The 21,766-nt window shown below is 42.1% G+C and overlaps 1 protein-coding gene across 4 annotated transcripts in view; it reads left to right on the plus strand.

Moving 5' to 3' along the window:
• GABRB3 (gamma-aminobutyric acid type A receptor beta3 subunit) overlaps positions 1-21,766 on the plus strand; it is a 340,074-nt gene that overhangs the window by 92,041 nt on the left and 226,267 nt on the right. The window contains exons 1-3 of one of the 4 annotated variants that reach the window (XM_021098607.1): positions 17,135-17,291; positions 18,154-18,245; positions 18,470-18,537. In XM_021098607.1, the coding sequence (XP_020954266.1) occupies positions 17,152-17,291; positions 18,154-18,245; positions 18,470-18,537 (300 nt within the window). In that variant the 5' untranslated portion in view covers positions 17,135-17,151. Of the gene's footprint in view, positions 1-17,134; positions 17,297-17,830; positions 18,026-18,153; positions 18,246-18,469; positions 18,538-21,766 lie in introns of those variants that run through there. The other 3 variants (XM_021098629.1, XM_021098621.1, XM_021098613.1) reach the window with 3 other exon arrangements.

Here is a 21,766-nt window from a genome sequence, read left to right on the forward strand (position 1 = left end):
GTCAAGCCTTGAACCAAAACTGCGATTGATCCTAAAGCAAGATGTGATACGGGAGAAATGCCAATCCCCCACAGCAGTGCCTAGTGAGGGCCAGGTAGATCTGCTCTAAGGAGTGGATCCTCTCTGCCAAAGGAATCCCAAACAAGTGGCTCCTGACATTTTGTGTCTATACCTACAAGCCAGGAAGGCCTAAAAGTGGGAAAGTACTGAGCCCTGAGTTGAAGTGGAGAAGTATCCTCAAGGTCACCCACTCCCAGGTGATGGAGAGGCCCCTGGGGAAGGTCTCCAAGTAGAGGTGCCTGGGCTGTGAATGCTGACATTTCCTAGAGCATGGTCAGGAGGGCCTGAGTCCTGAACAGAGCCCTCCACCCTGCCCCAGACTGCTGTGTGCTAGGCCTGCTCCCTAGAGCTTTATGGGCCTGAAAAATTACACATGGTATTTTGATCTGGATCTGGAGTCCTCAACATGTATATCTCTTAAAGGACAGCTTTCCTGTGGCTGTGGGCATAGGAAAAATACATTTATGTTTCCAAGGACAGGATATATTTCTCACAAAATGATGAGAGGTAAAATTTTTCAAATAACATTCCAGACACGGTGGGCAGGATATGAAGATCATATAGGGATATTGGGAAAGAGTGTCAAGGATCAAATGGGATGGAAATTAGAGAGATGCCATGTTACTGAGCTCAAGGCTGCTGTCAGTTAAGAACCATACTCAGTCAGTGCACAGGAAGTAATGTTATAAGCATGGAGGTGGTTAGGAAATGAAGTGGGAGTTTCAGGTGGATATGTACTATAGTACAACCTACCCTGTTTAAAATAATAGGAAAAATGCTTCTGGTTACAATGTTCTAGTGTAAATTTAAAATTTAGGAACAGGAATTCCTGCTGTGGCCCAGTTGGTTAAAGATCTGGTGTTGCCACAGCTATGGCTTAGGTTGTAGCTGTGGCTTGGATTTGATCCCTGGCCCAGGAACTTCCATATGCCGTGGGTATGGACCAAAATTTTTTTTTTAAATTCAGGAACAGGTTACTGATTTGAAATAGGAGATGCCCATATCTGGATAATTATGGGAACTTATTGAAGTATGGATTCATTCAGTGACTAGTGAATGGCTACTAGGTCAAATGGTAAAATATGCTATTTTATATTCAAATAATTGATGAACTAGAGATTAGATCTGGAAAACTATTTCTATTTCAGCACAGAAAGAAAAATGAGATGGAAAGTATGGGATTTTCACAGTCAGTGTTACATTAGGAAACTGTTTCTTTAAGCCCTGATGTGCAGCTTAAGATTTCCACCAGGCGAAGCTAGAGAGAAGAGGGTCAGAGAGGACGGGAAGGTAGACAGGTTGAGTGATACATTTTTTAGAACTTAGTACGTGCACGAATTCTTGCATTGAATAGTCCAAAAGTAAGGATAAACAAAAAGAAATCCACAGCCAGACTCTTATAGTTAATATATAGAACATCACAATGTCCACAGATCTGAGCAAATTCCAAATAGGATAAACTCAAAGAAAGCCATGGAAAGACAGAGAGAGAGAGAGAGAGACCAGTGAAAAATGATATCTGTTTTCACAAAAACAAAAATGAGCTCTTTAGACAATGAGCTATTGTTATCAAACAACTAATAGAAATTGTTAGCTATTGTGACATTAGAAGAGGCATGTCATATGTAATAGTCAATGTTATAAATCTCTTTTCTGACATCTTGAGGTCAAAACTTTCATTCCCATCTTGACAAAGACCCCAGAACCTTAGAATTCCATATTTAGCTAGGTGATATCCTACAATAAGCACAAAATAAATAGAGTTTTCCAATACAGAGAAATGAAAGAGCTTACCACTTATAAGTTCTCACTGAAAAAGAAAAAAAAAATCAAGAACGGGTGTGAGAGGAAAAGAATGCAAGAAATATGACAGCAAAGAAACTGTTAAACATGGCAACAATCCACAACTAATAGTGGCTTTAAAGTTAATAATAGTGAAACTTATACTGATACATGAGCACAAATTAAAATAAGGACCATGAACAGTTATGATCTTATTTCAAGAATGCAAGAATAATACGACATTGGGAAATTCATTAATGGGGCTGAAGATTAAACATGGCAGAGTAAATCTAGTCATTTATCTCTCCTCCTTATGTCTTATTTTACTCACTGAAATGACCATATATGTATTTTTAATATTTTACAAAAAGAATAAGGGGAAAGGATAAATGTACTATTTAAGATAGAATAAATATACTATTTCCCATTCCTTCCGCTAAGCTTAGCTAAAAATACTAGATATTATATATTTGAACATTACAAACGTAAGAAGGCATTGAAAGGTGGGTAGAAAAATGCAGCTGGCCTATGGAGCTGGAAGTGAGACAGCAGTGAGTGATCTAGGCTTTCTTTTTGTCTTATGTATCTCAGACCAAGTACTGTAGAAGCCAGCAAGGAACCCCAAGAAAAGTCTGCCTTTTTCTAGGCAAAGATCAGGAAAGGGCAGTGCAGGAAGACAGAAAAGTTTTAGATAAAAACATCTTTACTCCTGCCAAACACCACTGAAAATGCTGCAGCCTCACCGACTCCTGCCTTCAAGGCTGAGCAGAGTCTAGACTGACAATCTTACCAGCCTGTGAGAAGGATTCAGTGCCCCCCAGGGTTGGTGTCAAAGCAGGCTGAGTGCAAAGGCAGGACGGACTTTCATTCCTACTGGATGTAACAGAAACTCCTAGACCTCTCACTGGGGATCACATGGGGAGCATGGCCTCCCTTCCTGTCACTCCCCATGGGAGTGGTGCCAGAGGAGATTCAGTGGAAAGGTCTTTTATCAATACTCGGGGGTAATGAAGCCACCCCTCTGCAGTGTCAATGGAGGATCAATGAGGAGCAGTAGTGAGACACCCCTCCCAATCTCTCCACATATTATCAACGAAGCCCTACAGGGGATCCTGAACCCCAGCAGGGGCTCTCTCCCTCCCTGGAGTCAATGAAAAAAGAGGGGTAAAATCTTACTTCTGCCCTTACCTGGTAATAAGAGGCAGGCCCCTTTCCCTACTAGAGTGGAATTGGTGGGTCCCAGATAAAATGGAAGAGTTCAAGGAGAGCCACATGTTTGTAAATAGACAAAATGTCCAGGTTTCGATAGAAAATAATTCATCATACTGAGACAAGGAGGATATCCAATGGAATGAAGAAAAAACAAAACAAAACAAAACACTAAATAAATGTTAGTACTGTGATGACAGAAATGTTAGAATTATCAAAAAAGGATATTTAAAGCAGCCATTATGAAAATTTGACAAGAAGTATGAACACATTTGAAATGTATGAAAAAAAAATAAACTCATTAAAAATAGACTATATTGAGGAAAACGAAATGGAAATTTTAGAGCTGAAAAATACAATAGGAGTCCCCTGGTGGCCCAGTGAGTTAAGGATCTGGCATTGTCACTGATGCAGCATAGGTTTGATCTCTGGCCTGGGAATTTTTCTGCATGCTGCAGGTGCAGCCTTAACTAAAATAACCAAACTGAAAGATTGAATGGAAGGGCTCAACAGCAGAATGGAGTGGACAGAGAAAAGAAGCCAAGTCTTGAAGACAGAAACTAGTCAATCTGAATGGCAGAGAGAAAATAAACTGAAAGAAAAAGTAATGAACACAGTCTCAGGAAATATAACAAAAGACCTAGCATTCATGCTATCAGATTCCCAGAACTCCTGAGTCCCAAAGGGAGAAATTAGAGCTAAAAAGTATTCAAAAAATAATTGCTGAAATATCCCCCAAAATTTCAAAACACCTGAACTGACATTCATGAATCTGAGCAAATTCAAAATAGGATAAACACAAAGAAATCCATTGAAAGATACATTGTAATCAAACTTCTGAAGACTAAAGACAAAGAAAAAATTTTAAAGCACTCAGAAAGAAATGACACATTACAGATAAAGGAAAAACAACTCAACTGGCAGAAAATTTCTTATCAGGTGGAGGCCATAAGAAAATGGTGCGGTACTTTTCAAGTGCTGAAAGAACTATTAACTGTAAATTCTATATCTGGTAAAAAAAAAAATACCCTTCAGGGATGTAGAAGAAATCAAGACAATCTCAGATGAAGGAAATGTAAGGGAATTTGTCAAAAGCAGACCTACTTGAAAAGAAAGGCTAAAGGAAATTCTCTTTAAGAGAAGGAACCATGGATAGGAATAGATTGAGGGGACAGAGTAGGAAGATGTGGGACTTACCTGCTCCAATGAACACATCAAAAATACATTGACATGTAGACAATTCTCAATGTAAACTAACTGGAAAATGGCAGAAGGACTCCTGTACAATCAAGGCTGTAAGAAAGCTACACATGTAATTGGGCAGAAAGGGAAGAAAAGTGATTGGAGTGGGACCAAGACCCTTGGGAAGAGACTCAGAGAAGAAGGGAGATCACACAGGTAGTCATTCACCCTGGGGAATGAGTGGGTAAAGCTACAGACTGGACATCCTATGCATAGGAGACAAGCCCCCTCAGTGTCCTGAAGGAATTCTGGGGAAGATAGGAAGGCTGGAGAACCCTATACTCCACTCAGGAGGATGGTGGGTGTGCTGGATTTCCCCAAGGCAGGGTAGAGAGAGGGCTGCCCTGGTGGTTTCTGGGTTTCCTACAACCACATTTTCATGATCCTGAGCCCCAGCTGAGGGATGTCCTGGATCTGCTTACTCACATCACGGTATGGCACTGGATCGAAGGATGTGGGAAAAGAGTTGACCTTTGGACTCAGAGTGGACCAAGTCTTAAGGAAGAGCCCTAGGGTGATGGTGGTGTCCATTGTTGGTGTTTACTCAAGCAGCAGCTCTGAATCAGTCCAGATCTCTGATGGCAGCATGGCTGTAGGGCTTCTTGTGATGGCTTGCTAGATGCCCAAGCTAAGTGAATCCTCTGACCTGGCTTACTCCATGCCACAGCAACACACTAGATCTGGGGCAGCCACAACTCAGAAAAGGATGTAACACTGAGTTGTGTCTGACTGGAGCTGCAGAAGTCAACACAGGCAGAGCATAAGACCTCTGACTGCATGAGCCCCACTTGCTTCAGCACTCCCCTCCTTTGGGGAAAATTGCAGGTTCTAAATTATTTACATTTGGGATTTATCTGGGACCCTCTGTGCTTTCTGTACTGGATATCTGTTTCCTTCTTCAGATTTGGAAGGTTTCAGCCACAATTTCTTCAAGAACATTTTCAACCCCCTTCTCTCTCTCTCTTTTCCTTCTGGGAACCCTATTATGCAAATATTGCTATGCTTAATTTTATCCTAGAGATCTCTTAAACTGTTTTCATTGTTTACAATTTGCTTTACTTTTTCTGTTCTGATTGGGTCTTTTTCATTATTCTGTCTTCCAGCTCACTTAAGTCTTCTTCTGTATCACTATGATTTTAATTTTAGCTATTGAATTCTTTATTTATGATTAGATATTTTTTATATTTTCTAGATCCTTGTTAAAATAGAAACTTTTTTTTTCTGCTTTTTAGAGCCACACTGCAGCATATGGAAATTCCCAGGCTAGGGGTCGAATCGGAGCTGCAGCTTCTGGCCTAACCACAGCCAGAGCAACACCAGATCCGAGCTGTGTCTGCAACTTACACCACAGCTCATGGCAATGCTAGATACTTAACCCCCTGAGAAAAGCCAGGGATCGAACCCACATTCTCATAGATACCAGTTGGGTTTGTTACCACTGAGCCACAGTGGGAACTCTAAAATTTTAACTGTTTGTATCAATGTTTCCCCTAATCCAGTTAACATTTTTATAACCAATGCTTTGAATTCCTTATCTGGTTAATTGTTTATTTCTGTTTTATTATTTAATTTTCAAGAGTTTTCTCTTGGTCTCTCAGTTGAGAGTAGTTCCTCTGCCTTTAATTTTACTTACTTTTATTTGTCTCTAGGAACTTAGGTGAAATACCTGCCTATTGTGGTTCTAAGGGGTGGACTTGTGCGCGAGCATCCCTGTGCAAAATGCATGTGCCTGGTGTCTGGATTTGGTGTGGGTGCCAGTCATGTCATTCCTTAGGGAGTTCTGGCAACTATCACCTTGGTAGGGGGTGTGCCTGGTGATGGAGGAACTATAGCCACTCCTAGTGTGAGTCAGGATTTCCTCTCTGGTCAGTGGCTATCACTGCCCTATAAAAATTAAAGTCTGGTTAAGGGTCTGATCCCAAGTTTCTACAATAGAGACCCTGAGGGTCATACTTGAGCTTGTTTCCTTTAACTGTGTGTGTGTGTGTGTGTGTGTGTGTGTGTGTGTGTGTTTCCCCTCTCCCACACTGCAAGTCTTACCCCATATGGGGGAGTGCTTAATGCCACTGGGGCTCAAGTGGCCTCCTGACTGTTTCAGTTGCAGACAGAGATGAGCTCTCTCTGATGTCCTGCCTGCTCAGGCACCAGTATTTGTTTCTTTCGCTCTGGTCAGTCCCAGCCTTAGGTCAAGTTTCCCCTTTGACCCTCACAACTCGTCGGTTCCCCCAGCCTCCACTGCAGGGCTGCGATGGCACACGTGGACTCTTAGCATGTACGGGGAGGTGAGCTGTGATGGAGCAGCCACCATCAGAATCTGGGCTGCTTCTGATGCGCTGCTTGACAACAGTCACCCCTGCCCCACAGAGGCTCTGCCCTGGGACTGACATCTCTGGGTCCCAAGGTTACATATTTTCCCTGGTCATATCTGTCTGAAATTTAGTGTCCTATTGTGATGTGGAATGAGTGGGGATGGAGTGTTTGCTCAGTGAGGGCTGGGGTATGCACCGAGGTCACCATGGGAAAACCAGTAGCAGCTAGAGCAGACCTCTCTCCATCCTGATCTTGGGGTAAGCAAGCCAGTGTGTGCACCTTCCCCATGAGTGAGGTCTGGTCTTCCCACAGCCCTTCCATTAGTCCAAGTGGACCTCTAACTGGCCAGGCAGGCTTGACCCCTCAAAGTAAGATATTTGGACTGGGGCCCAGTCTGTGGCTCTCATTACTCACTCCCAGGATGGATGTCCACATTCATAGTCTTCGTTTTCTACTGTCCCTTCCTGGGGAACAGGCCCAATATGATCAGTTCTCTTCCCTTCCTCCTGATTATATTTGGATCTTTCTTATAGCCTTGGTTGTACAGTTGTGTTCCTGCCAGTTTCCTACTGGTTTTCAGTGAGAATTGTTCAATATGATGATGTGTTCATGGGGGGAATTGAGCTCCACATCCTTTTACTGTGACACCTTGGTTAATCTTCAAATTTGTTTAAAGTATAAATATTCTGTGCCTTTCATGATTCTATACTGTTTCTTAACAAAAAATTAATGTTATGAAACTTAACATAGTTTATTTTCTTAATATATTTGTTATATTGTGTATATATGTATATTAAGAATATAACTTAGTCTAAGTTCTTTTAACTTTCATGATTTGTTAATCTTTCATTATATAATAATGGAGAATACTAAAATCCACAGTGTTTATAATTTATACATATTAACACATATTATCCATTTATATTTTGCTATATATTATATAAAATATACTAACATTATCCTTTTACATGTATTATACATTATATAATATATGCAGTACATATTATTGATAGATATATGTCAATAAATGCTAGAGAATATTCCTTTCTAACTGAATGAATGACCCAAAAGTTTAGATATATTGAAATCACATGTTTTTTTTTTTAACTATATTTTTACCTTGGCTTTAATTTATACTCTCCATTGAGATTCAGCCTTACTTCAAAGTCAAACAATTAGAACTGTGTTACTTTCCTATTTTATGGTCTTAAAACATTAAAACAGTTCTTGATTTTACCTGTTTCTCACTGCACACAATTTATACTAGTAAGTATTTTGCCATCTCTTTCATGTGTCCAGTCAGTATTGCTACACGATCAAGATTAGGAAGGTGATTCACATGAAGAAATTAATGGTGCTTTTGCAGAATACAATTGATTGATATACTTTTAGGGCTATTGTTATTGAATATGGTATTCTCTCAAGTGATACTTCAGAAAGCACCTAGTTTAAGATCTTTCCATTTGGCATTTATGGTGCAAGTAGAATAGCTTTGGTAACCTTAGATAGTAAAAGGTTCCAGCTACATGAAGACAATAATAAACATATTATTTATTGACTAAAATAATCAATAATGTAAGTTTCCTTATTAGAAGCTAGGAAAGGAAGAGGAAAGTAAACCCTAAATAAAGAAAGAAAATAATTAGAGTAAGAGCAGAAATCAGTCAAACATAAAACAGAAAAGTGATAAAGAAAAATCAATGAAACCAAAAGCACATTCTTGGAAACATTAATAAAATCAATCAACCTCTGGGCTTGTCAAGAAAAGACAAGAAGACATAAACTACCAATATCAGGAAAGAAAGATGGAGCATAACTATGTAAACACAGACTTCAAAATTATAATAAGGGAACATTACAAGCATTTTTGTTAATAAATTTGACAACTTAGGTGAAATGAACAAACTTTTCAAAATATGTAAATTAGCAAAACTGTCACCAGAAAAAATAAAAATCTAAATAGTCTTATTATGCCTGCTAAAGAATGATATTTATCACTGTTTTGTTATTTTTTTTTTTGTCTTTTTGCCTTTTTTAGGGCTGTACCCACGGCATATGGAGGTTCCCAGGTTAGGGGTCTAATCGGAGCTGTAGCTACAGCAGAGCTACAGCAACGTGGGATCTGAGCCACATCTGCAACCTACACCACAGCTCATGGCAATGCCAGATCCTTAACCCACTGAGCAAGGCCAGCGATCCAACCCGCAACCTCATTGTTCCTAGTCAGATTCGTTAACCACTGAGCCGCGACGGGAACTCTGAATTATATTTATCATTAAAAATTGTGGGAAACTTCAAGGGCAGATGACTTCATCGATGAATTCGAGAAAATATTTAAGGAAGAAATTATAATTATCCTACAAAAAGATCGTTCAAAACTTAGAGGATGATGGAGCATGTTGTAGCTTCATTTTGCCCTGGAACTAAAACCAGATAAGAAAAAGAAATTATACATCAGGCACTCATGAACATCAACAGAAATCCTTAGCAAAAATTTTAGGGTGTCTGGAGTTCCTGTTGTGGCTCAGTGGTTAATGAATCTGACCGGGATCCATGAGGATGCATGTTTGATCCCTGGCCTCACTCAGTGGGTCAAGGATCCGGCATTGGTGTGAGCTGCGGTGTAGGTTGCAGATGTGGCTTGGATCCTGCATTGCTGTGGATATGATGTATGCTGGAACTTATAGCTCCGATTCGACCCCTAGCCTAGAAACTTCTATCTGCTGCAGGGGAGCAGCCCTAAAAATGAAAAAATAAAAATAAAAAGTTAGGATGTCAAATCCATTGAAATATTAAAAATGTAAGCAATATGACCAAGTAATGTTTATTTTGGGGATGCAAAGTGGCTTAAAATTTGAAAATCAATGTCATCTACAACATTAAAACCATAAAGGAGAAAATCCATATGAGTAACTCCATAGACACACAATAACAACAAAAGCATCTGACAAACTCCACGTCATTCTTGATAAAATTTTCCACAAATTTAAATGGAAGGCATTTTTCTTAATCTGTTGAAGGCTACAGAAAACTTTTTTTGTAAATATTTAAAATCATCATAAACTTACAAAAAATTTGAAGTACTTCAAAATGAACTTTTCCTTGAGTCATTTATGTATAAGAGGCCAAGCTGATGACAGTCATCCTCAAAGAGGTATTTTTCACACATGCAAGGAGATTTTCCCAGGTTATTATAACACAATCATCAAAATAAGGAAATATATATTAAATTACTGCTTTGTGATCTTTTTTTTGTTTTATTTTTATTTATTTATTTATTTTTTGTCTTTTGTCTTTTTAGGGCCGCACTGTGGCTTTTGGAGGTTCCCAGGCTAGAGCTGTAGCCACCGGCCTACATCAGAGCCACAGCAATACCAGATCCAAGCCGTATCTGTGGGCTACACCAGAGCTCACAGCAATGCCAGATCCTTAACCCACTGAGCAAGGCCAGGGATCGAACCCACAACCTCACAATTCCTAGTCAGATTCATTTTTGCTGTGCCACGATGAGAACTCCTACTGCTATGTGATTTTCAGATTCTATTTGAGATCTACCACTTGACCCATTAGTATCTCTTGGAGAAAAATGACCCACTTCAGAGTCATACATGCATTAAGAACCTCTGAGTCTTCAGTTTCCCTCAGTTTGGAATAGTTTCTCAGTCTTTCCTGACTTTGATGACCTTTTAAATATTATGGGGCCATTGGATTGTATTTGAAATCTCTCAGTTGGCTTTGATTTTTCCTCATAATTATATTCAGATTATATATCTTTGCTAGGAATGTCATAGAGCTGATACGCTGGTACTCAATGTTTTGTATCATGGGATACATTATTTTGATTTATTCCATTCTTTAATTTATTTGTATTGATCACTTGATTAAGGTGGATCTGCCAGCTATACAGCAAAATTTCCTCATAATTAGTATTTTGTGGGGTATATACTTAAAAGCTGTGTAAATGTACCATTTGTGATTAAATTTTAATTAATCGATTAATTAATATGTATTAACTCAAATTTAATTTTTTTATGGGTTGTGGTTTATCACTGTCATGATTTACTTTTATGCTCAAATTTTTTCCAGAATTGTACAGTGCAAACACATTCTAGGTCTCTTTGATATGTCTGCATCATTCTCTGACATAAGATATTTTAATCTCACCTTTTACCTTCCTTGCCCATCCCTTTTTCCAAGTAGCCATGGTTCATTTCAGTCAGAAAATTACATGTATAATCCAAGATCTAGGTATAGGGGATGCTGATTGCAATTGGGCTGTCACTGTTCCTAGGTGTATGTAAATATCTGTATATGTGTCAGTATAGAGAAAATAAATATACATACATATATGATGTATACAGTAAATAAATATACATATACTACACAATAAATAGATATATATACAGTAAATAAATATACATATAGTATATGGTTGTATATATGTATATGTGTATGTGTATATCAACATATTTCTACTTACCTATACATTTTCAAAATCTTCAGTTCATACTAATATATCCAATAGCAATGTCACACCATAAGGATTACTTCTCCCTTTTTTAATATTTCCCACTCTTGGAGTTGCTGTTGTGGCTCAGTGGAACCGAGTAGTAACCATGAGGATGAGGGTTCGATCCCTGGCCTTGCTCAGTGGGTTAAGGATCTGGGGTTGCTGTGAACTACAGTGTAGGTCACAGACACAGCTCTATCTGGCATTGCTGTGGCTGTGGCCTAGGCCAGCAGCTGCAGCTCTGATTGGACCCCTAGTCTGGGAACTTCCATATGCTGTGGGTGCGGCCCTAAAAAGACTCACACACACACACACACACACACACATATTATCACTCTCATCTCTAACCTGGAGAAACCTGGCTTCCATTACCTTAACATGTTTACTCATTTAATCAGTGCCCCGCTATATAACTGATCTCTTGTTGCCACAACTAACCATACTCCCTGCATACTTTCCCCTCCCTGTTCAGATTCTGAATTCCTATTTGGGGCCAGCCCAGAGTGTGGATGCCTTCCTAACGTTTCTCCAGCTCCGAGTTTCTGTGGCAGGTTGCTAGGCACATGGCTACCCACATTACCTTCTCCCCCTGTCTTCCTCATCCTTCCTGGGCTTAGACCCTCACACAGGGTACCCCTCGTGCCAGGACCCTCTCCTACCCTCTGAGATCCTTACTTGCACATTAGGCCAGCTTCCCCTGGGGCATGGTTTCACCTTGTCTTGGCTCTATTTTCAAACACAGTCTGCTTTGTCCACATCAATGCCTTCTTCATCTCCCATGGGCTCTGACACCCCTGCCGGGCTGTCCTTCCCCAGTGATACACAAACTTGTCTTCCACCCAAAAGGATGCCTTTTTCCATCCACTCAAGGTATGAAACCTCATGCCCTCCTCATGCTGCCCGGGCTCTGACATCCTAGGCCAAGTCCTGGAAGTTCCTCATTCCATGCCAGGTGCATACCTTGTACTGCCCCATTCTTAAGACCGAACTTTTCACTTTTCAGAGAGGCGTGCAAAGGGGAAAAGAGGAAAAGGTAGAGAGAACAAAAGAAAAATAAGAGGAAGACTTTAACATCATATTTAACAGTACATATATGTGTGTGTGTGCACATATATGTAAACCTGAACATTTTCTCTTAACATTGGAGTAAAGGAAGTGTGTCCAATCTCACCACTTCTATTCTACACTGTACTGGAGGTCTCTGTCAGAGCTGTAAGGCAAGAAAAAGAAATAAAAGGCCTCCAGATAGGAGAGGAAGAAGTAAAACTGTCTATATTCCGAGAGTATATGATTGTTTTTAATGTAATCCCAGGGAATCTACAAAAATTTTATTAAAATAATAGTACATTGAGCAAGATTGTAGTGTGCAATATCCATATATTAAAATCAATTATATTTCTATACACTACCAACAAACAATTGAATAATGAAGTATTAAAAGTAGCATTTATAACAGCATAAAATAGGACAAAACGAGGGATATTATTTACTGAATCAAACGCAAAGCTTTGCATTGAAATCTACACTGTATTTCTGAGAAAACATTAAAGATCTAAATAAATGAAGAAAAACAGGGTTTTCAAAGATTGGAGGATTCAATATTAGGATGTCAAGTTTCCCTAAATTCATCTATAGATTACATGTAATACAAATTAAGACCCATGAAGTTTCCTTGTAGAAATTGAAAAGATCATTCTAAAATGTCTATGAAAATGCAAAGACCTCGAGTAGTCAAAAACATTTTTTAAGTCTTCTTAAAGAGCAGAGATGGACAAATTATGATATTTATTTTCAATATTTACAGCTACATTAATCAGAATAACATAGAATTAATGAAAGAATATATCTTTAGATCAATTAAACAGAGTAAATAAAACAAGTCTCCAAATATACTCACACATATAAAGTCGATTAATTTTCAACAAAAATATAAGATTTTTAACAAAAATGTTACATATATTTGACAAAGCACTTATATCTAGCATACATAAAGAACTCATAGCTCAATAAAAAGACTAATAATGCAATTTTAAAATGGGCAAAATTGAGTTCCTACTGTGGTGCAGTGGGTTAAGAATCTGACTGCAGTGGCTTGGGGTGCTGTGGAGGCAAGCCTATGAACCCCGGCCCTGGGCAGTGGTTTAAAGGATCTAGCATTGCTGCAGCTGTGGTGTAGGTCACAGCTGTGGCTCAGAGTCAATCCCTGGCCTGGTAACTTCCATATGCTGTGGGCATGGCCACTAAAAAATGGGAGGAGTTCCCGTCGTGGTGCAGTGGTTAACGAATCCGACTAGGAACCATGAGGTTGCGGGTTCAGTCCCTGCCCTTGCTCAGTGGGTTGACGATCCGGCGTTGCCGTGAGCTGTGGTGCAGGTTGCAGACGTGGCTTGGATCACGCGTTGCTGTGGCTCTGGTGTAGGCTGGTGGCTACGGCTCCGATTAGACCCCTAGCCTGGGAATCTCCATATGCCGCGGGAGCGGCCCAAGAAATAGCAAAAAGACAAAAAAAAAAAAAGGGGGAAAAATCTTATGTATTCAAAAATAAGTATGAGTGGCCAGTATGCAAATGAAATACACTGGTGTGTCATCAAGAAAATTCAAATTAAAACCACCTGAGATACTATTATACATCCACAAGGATTGATGAGGGGGGATATTGAAGCAGCCACAATCCTTATGCATTGCTGGTGAAATTTAAAAATCCTTCAATTACTTTGGAAAATATTTTAGCTGTTCCTTATAAAGCTAAACATGCGTTTTCCTTTATGACTCAGCCATTCACTCTTAGCAATTTACCTAAGAGAAAATAAAACTTATGTCCACACAAAAACTAATACATGACTTTTTATTCATAATAGCCCAAACTGGAAAGGTTCGTCAACAGATAAACAGATAAACAAATTGTGGAATAACCACACAATGGACTACTACTCAGCAGTAAAAAGAAACAAATCAAACAAATCTTGGTTCTGCAATGTGACAAGGATGACTGTCAGAGACATTACACTGAAGGATAGATGCCAGCCATAAAATAACATATACCATGTAATTCCACTTATATGGACTGTTAAAACGGGCAAAAAAAAAAATCTATAATATAGTACCTAGGTTCATGCTTGTCTGGATCTGGAATGACCTGTAGGCTAATGGACTGAGAGGGCGTTTGGGGCTTGATGAAATGGACACTGGTCTATACATTTTTCAAGACATCTAAATATATGTTTACCCTTTTATTTCATGTGTCATATCTCAAATTGATTAAGTTATTTTAAAAGAGCTTTAAAATATATTGTCAGAGACTTTGATACTGTTTAAAAAGACAACTCGGAGTTCCCGTCGTGGCGCACTGGTTAACGAATCTGACTACGAACCATGAGGTTGTGGGTTCGATCCCTGCCCTTGCTCAGTGGGTTAAGGACCCGGCGTTGCCATGAGTTGCCATGAGCTGTGGTGTAGGTCGCAGACGCGGCTCAGACCCCACATTGCTGTGGCTCTGGCGTAGGCCGGTGGCTACAGCTCCGATTCAACCCCTAGCCTGGGAATCTCCATATGCCGCGGGAGCGGCCCAAGAAATGGCAAAAAGACAATACAATACAATACAATACAATACAATACAATACAATACAATAAAATACAATAAAATGAAAATAAAAAGACAACTTGATTTTCTATAAGTTAGAGGCAATTGTGAGCAAACACAGCTTAGTGAAAGGCATTTGGGTCTGCCAAAATGCACAAACACGGACTAGGTAAACTGATCATGTTATGATGCTCTTCATCTATCTCTTTCCTTTCCTTCTTCCTACCTTCAGGGCCTCCAAAGTTTATTCTAGCCTGCTTAAAGCCACTTTACTATGAACAAAATGGCATTCATCTCCTTTTTCTTTTGACATGAAAATCTATCCATTGTGGGACACCTAAAGCCTTTTATTCTTTCTATAGAAAATAAATGAAAGTAGGAACTGCATTAGCAATGTCTCATTGATTTGGCTAATATGTTAGCACCATCTAGTAAAAGCATGACAATATTCTTGGTTTCAGGAATCCTGGAAAGAGAGTGGAAGGATGGGGGTATCTGGGGTTCTGTGCTCATCAAACCTTCCTAGACAGCCGTGGGAGGAGCTCAGACAGGAGGGTGACCAAAGGTTTCATGCCTAGCCTTTGTTACTCCTGTAGGTGCAAGTTGGACAGCAACTGTGATGAGCCTCATGGCCCCATGTATCTTGATTATACCAGGGTACACTTACCACAATATTTCTCTTTGATTTTTCTTTCACACTATAAAAAGATAGAATTTTGGGTGATACTTTTAATGATTTTCCAATGGCTTGATGACTTAGTTTGGGTTCCCCAGAAAACATACCCTCCGGCAAATCTAAGTGCTATCACTTTTCTAGGGTGTGTAATACTAATGAAGCCAAGAGTGAAAGAAAAGGCATGGAAGAAGAGGGAAAAAAGAGGAGTTACTAAGGCATCACAGGACATTTCTTAGGAGGAAATAGAGGGAGAATCATTTATCTCCTAGCTCCCAACTTCAGTTCATCCAAGGTCCACCCCAGGGATGGCTAACTCTATGATAACTTCGGTTGCACATTTGGACCTCATTGCTCTCTGAGAAGCCTGAAGGTGGGAGGTGAGAAACAAGTAATGTGGACAGAAGGTGAGGAGTATTCATTAATTCCCATGAAAAGCTGATAAGAGTTCTTGCAGAACTGCATGCTGAAGCAGCACCTGGGATAGAAAATAAGGCCAAGAGACTCAGAGATTGGTTGATGCCAAGATCTGAGGCAGTACATGATTGGATAATAATATTTGTAATGTTGTTTTCAAGTTTTAGGACATATAAAATAATGGCAAGGGGATTATTCTTGATATGTTGTCAGTTTTACTCAAACACCATATTGTCATTGTTTATTTTCTATAGCTGTGATCCCTCATAGGGCATTTTTCTAAAAGAGGTACATGCAAACAGGAGAAAAGATGGAAACATGAATGTGGAGGGGAAGCTATGGTAATACAGATCTAATTTACCTAAGTAATTACATTGCACATTAACAGGGCACAGAATACAAAGTAGTTGTGAACAGACTTTTCCAGAAAATAATTAGGGAGCTATATTTATCTCTTAACCTATCTTAATAGCAACCTTTCAGGTTTTGCGGTCACATTTTCTGTTTCAAAAATATAAATTGCTGATTTTTAAAAAAGGGCAATGATATTTACAATTAATGCCAGAAATATGCCCAGGGTATAGGTTTAGATATTTACCAATATAAAGTCTTGACAATAGAAAAGAAAACCTTAAGCTTGGTAGAAAAAAATAAGTCAATACAGAGAAGCAGTTATCTATTACCAACCATTCATTGGGGTCATGTAATGGCCCAAGGAAGTCTATCAAGCAGAAAATGGGCTTGATTGGTAAGTTTTATTGGTTGACCACAAGTAGGAATGTGTGACCATTTTCTTCAATATTAGAAGTCTGAAGCACAGAGAAACTTTGTTGAGGATCATTCAGCAAAAAAAAAATATACAACCTATGGCCACGAGTGAGCAGTCATTCCTGAAGTACATAGTGGTGAGACCCAAGGCAGAGTGGACTGTTTCTTGGCCAAGAAGTTAGAGGTCTAAAATGAGAACCAAAGGATGGGAGCTGGTCACAGAGAAACCCAGGTTCCTTATCTTACATTAAGAACCACGGACAGCTCCAGGCTGCGGGAGAAAAGGCCCATCTCTGGGATGACGACAGTCTGGGTCTCCGCATCTAATGTGAACACCGGTTTACAGCTAATAAAGTGTGCATATTCAGACCTCTTTTAAACACTTATTATGAATGTATTTATATGAGTAGGGAGGGCCTAGTGCTCAAATGAAATGTTCGGGGGGTGAGAGTGAAGAAATAGTTTAAGGAATCAATTTTAGAAATGGTTTTACATTGCATAAATTATTAATCGAGCCGCCATGCAAGGGGCTGGATGATGGGTCAGGCGGGAAAGCCCGTGGGTGGGGGCAGGGGCGGGGATCCCCGCTTCGCTGTTAGAATGTTCCGTGACGGTGGGGGAGAGCGGATCCCACCCAGGTTAGGTCGGAGGAACAGCGCCATGTGCTCCGGGCTCCCCGCTCTCCTGCTGCCCATCTGGCTCTCCTGGACCCTGGGGACGCGAGTCATAGAGCCCCGCAGGTGAGGTAGGGGCTTCCCCCGGGCCCCGCAGCCTCCCTCCCGGCGTTGCAGCGCGCAGTCCCTCGGTCCGAGGCGCTCTGCTGCACCCACGGGCTCGGCCTGCGCTGCGGCTGGGCGGGGGTCGTAGGGAAGGAGTCGGGCTGCGGAGCGGGTAGGGGGAAGCGGACAGCGTTTCCTTCTCAGTCGCTGCCTGTGTCGCCGTCGCTGACAACCCTGCTCCTTCCCCGGGTCGCAGGAATCCTGGCCGCAGGGAGCTGGCTTCGCGGCCGACCCCCGGCCCTACGCCGCGCCGCACCGCCCCGGTTCCTGCCTGCAGTCCCGGTCCAGGCTCAGGGTCCCGTCCATAGCAGCCTAGGCGGGCGAGAGCGCGGAGGGCCAGGGCCACCGGCCGCGGCCAGTGCGGGGGAGGGCCGGGTGCGCGGCGCGGCGGGCTCGGCCTTGGGCTCGCCGTCTCCTCCCCCTCCCAGCGCTCCCGCGCCCGCTGCTCCTCCTCTCCCCGCTCCCGCTCCTCCTCCCCCCTCCCCTCCCCCTGCGCCCTCCTCCGCTCGGGGCCAGCGCGGCGGCGGCGGCGGCGGCAGCAGCAGGAGCAGCCCCGGCTGCGGGTCGCGACGGCGGCGGGGCGCCCCCTCCCCCGTGCCGGGGCGCGGCGGAGGGATGTGGGGCTTTGCGGGAGGAAGGCTTTTTGGCATCTTCTCGGCCCCAGTGCTGGTGGCAGTGGTGTGCTGTGCCCAGAGGTAGGGTCGCGGGTGGGTTGACGGGAAACGGGCCGGGCGGCGGGCAGGGCGCGCGGGTGTGCGCGCCGGGCGCTGGCTGGCAAGCCGCCGCCTGACCCGGCTCTCTGTGCCCCTCGCCCCTCCCGCAGCGTGAATGATCCTGGGAACATGTCCTTTGTGAAGGAGACGGTGGACAAGCTGTTGAAAGGCTACGACATTCGCCTAAGACCCGACTTCGGGGGTAAGTGGGGTGTGCGCGGCCGCTGCGGGAAGCGCGCGCGACCCACCGCGCTGGCGGCCTGGGTGGAGGAGGGGGGCGGGGGCCGCTTCCGCCGAACTGCGGCGGAGTGGGGAAGGGGACACTTCGCCTGCGCCCCCTCCTCCGATAGCCCACCACCCCTCCTCAGAGCCGCCCGCAGCCGGTGCCGGAGCCTGGCTGATCACCGTGTCGTGCGCTTCCCGCAGGTCCCCCGGTCTGCGTGGGGATGAACATCGACATCGCCAGCATAGACATGGTTTCCGAAGTCAACATGGTGAGTGCCTGCCCTCCGCAGGGCTGTCCCCGAGCCCCTGCCCCGCTGTCTGGGCCCACGGGCGTACACAGTATCGGGCCAGAGGCCTTCTCTGCCGGGCCGAGCTTTCTGGGCCCGCAGAGGGAGCGGCGCTCCCGGGTGCCGGCCTTCTAGTCGCTCGGCCCCCTCCGCCAGCCTGAGCGCGCAGAGGGCGTCGTAGGCGTCAGAGCGGCGCGAAGGGTGCACCTTTCCTGTAGTAGGAAGGGGTCATGGTCTCACCTGAAGCTGGGCTTCCACTGCTGCCTGGGTGCTCCCTGCTCCTCCCGAGGTCGCTACCCTGGTCCTGAGGCTGCCCCAGTGCCATCTCGCTCCCTAGCAACAGGCGCCGGGGAGCGGGGGAGGAGAGGAGAGCTGTGGGGGTGGATCGTATTCTAGGTAAGAGGTACTTCAGGGTTCTTTTGTTGTCTTTTGGAAAGAGGTGCTGGCCACTGGAGAGAACGATGGGCGCCGGTATGTGTGTTCTGCGTGTCTTGGGTCAGTTTCCTTGGTGTCAGCGGCTTTTCCTAGGGCAGGCTTAGGACAGTGAAACCCGGAACCCACTCCTGCAGGCTCTGTCTGAGGTGCTGACGGCCCGGGAGGCTCTGAGAACTGAAGGGCTTGTGCAGCCAGCGGGCTCTCTGTGCCCGGAGAAACGAGTGTTCAGTGTCACTGAGGGCTGTGTTCATGCTGATGGGATTCAGTGTTCTGACCTGTGGGAAGCAGAGGTCCGTGTCCCGAGGTGCGAAGTGAGTGCCACGGGCTTTTGCTCAGGATCCTTTAGGACGACAGGGAATAAGGAGGAAAAGGACCCCTTTCGTTTGTTAATTGAGCTGAAATATCATGGGCTTCGGAAACAGGTGTATTTTTCTGTTGAGTGACACTTTAGAAATTGTAAGCATGGGCTTTTGGAAACTATAAATATGTGTGTGTATATATATATATATATAGAAAGAAGAGAGGGAGGGCAGGAGAAGGGGGAGAGAGAGAGAGAGAGAGAGAGAGAGAGAGAGAGAGAGAAAGAGAGAGAGAGAGAAAATATATGTGTTTTTTTGAACAAAATCATTTGGCAACTTTTCTTTTTTAAAATATAGCACTGGCATAAGATAGACCCAATAGATTTCTCAAGTCTGGTGGACCTCAGAGTCACGTGGGAAAACTTGTTTTAAATGCACACTCTCAGGCTCTGATTTTGTATGGAATGGAAGCTTGAGGTCTCTGCATTTAAAACTAGTGCTTCAGATTATCTTGAAGCAGGCATTTTGTGGACATTATTTTGAAAAACACTGCAATAACATAGAAATATGGATGTTTACAAATAAACTAAAACTATTATTTTAAATATACGGTATCTTTGACTACACAGAACTATTTTTATACATTTTTCACTCTTAATCTAAAGATTTTAAAATTATAAAATGTGATTTTTTAAAAAAGTATCCTTCTTTCAATGTATATTACTCAGGACATTTATATTCAAAGCATTATAATAATGTGTTAGCAAGAAATGTAGAAGGACTTTACATATATCGAAAATATCACATATATTTTACTTTTTGTAATTTTGTAAAAGTAATTCTGTTAAAAGGGAGACAGTTAATATATTCAAGATCTACTCTGTAATATGTGATTTTCTTAATTGGAAACTTTACATTCTTTAGAGAAGATAGTTTTGTATAGAAGCTAATAAACTCTTTAGTGAACTTTTATGTCAAAAATTATTATAATGATTGCCAAATGAAGGAGAAAATATACTGATGTGGTGCTTTAAGGACTCCATACTACCAGGGGAATGAGGAGAATGTCTTATTGCAGACCCTTGTGTATTTTCTTTGAATTTTTAAACTTAGTTATCCAGTCATTCATGCATCATATTGATACTTAGTATCTTAAAAACTTTATCAATACTTGCCTAATTCTTGCACTATGAATTGAGGTGTCCCATTTGTCTCTGGACCCAATAATAAAAAGTCAAATTGAAGATACAAGCCGTTATATTGAGTAATCTTTAATTACATATCGCAAAGCCTATAATTATGCATAATGTAGCTATAGTATAGTTATGTGCATTTTTTTTTGAATTCTCATGATGGTACTTTTTGTGGCTTTCAAAACTTGAGGATTGATTGGAATGGAGATTGAAGGCCATTGGATAGATGGACTGACTGGCATCTGAAATATCTTCCACAGGTGGATTGGTAAAATCAGCCCCTAGAAAAATCTGATTTCCCTTAACTCATGATCAAGATCATAGAAATGGTATTTGACCTATTTTTTTATTAAAGGAATTTCAGATATAGAATCATAGAATCATAGAAAGTATCATTTTGGAGGTAACATTTTATAGGGAAGGAACTGAGAGTATGTGAGCATAAGATTAAACCCATCCCTCAAATCATGTTGCTTGAAAACAATAAATTATATTTATGAGCTTCCTTAATCACCTTACTAATTGCATAGAGCTAAGTGTTCTTAGGTTATGAAACTAAAGAAGAAATAATATTGCTCTTAGGATGTTGTGGCTAGCAGAGGAGACTTATCAACTATATGTAAAATAGTTGTAACAAAAATTGGTAAGCCCCATTAGAGGAACAAAGGAAAGGGTCTAGGCCTACTGCCAAAGTGGGGAGGGAGAGGGATAGAGGGAGGAAAAGAAGAAAGGATGAAAGAATGGGGGGGGGGAGAGACTGAGCTTAGTTCTGACATAGAAAGCCTCCTTGAAGATATTAAGAATGATGTTTTACAGCAGAATTTGACAGAACATTGTAAATCAACTTATAATAATTTTTAAGTGATATTTAAGTTGGGTGAGCGAATGGGGGAATAGAATTGTGACAGACATAGGAAGAGAAGGATGCTCTGGGTCAGGCAAGAAATTGGCAAAGCTATGGATGGACAGATAAGCAGGATAGGAGATTATGATGAAAGCAGGACAAACTCCAGTTCACCTAGGCCCTTCTCTGCCTTGCCAAGGATTTCAGATGCTAATTTTTAAAAATTAAGGCGTCTGAGAGTTCCTTTCCTGGCGCAGTGGAAATGAATCAGACTAGGAACCACGAGGTTATGGGTTTGATTTCTGGCTTCGCTCAGTGGGTTAAGGATCTGGCGTTGCTATGAGGTGTGGTGTAGGTCACAGACATGGCTTGGACCCTGCGTTGCTGTGGCTGTGGCGCGCTAGCCTGCAGCTGTAGCTCTGATTGGACCCCTAGCCTGG

This window comes from Sus scrofa, chromosome 1 (assembly GCF_000003025.6).
Source record: "Sus scrofa isolate TJ Tabasco breed Duroc chromosome 1, Sscrofa11.1, whole genome shotgun sequence".
NCBI classification, from domain to species: domain Eukaryota; kingdom Metazoa; phylum Chordata; class Mammalia; order Artiodactyla; family Suidae; genus Sus; species Sus scrofa.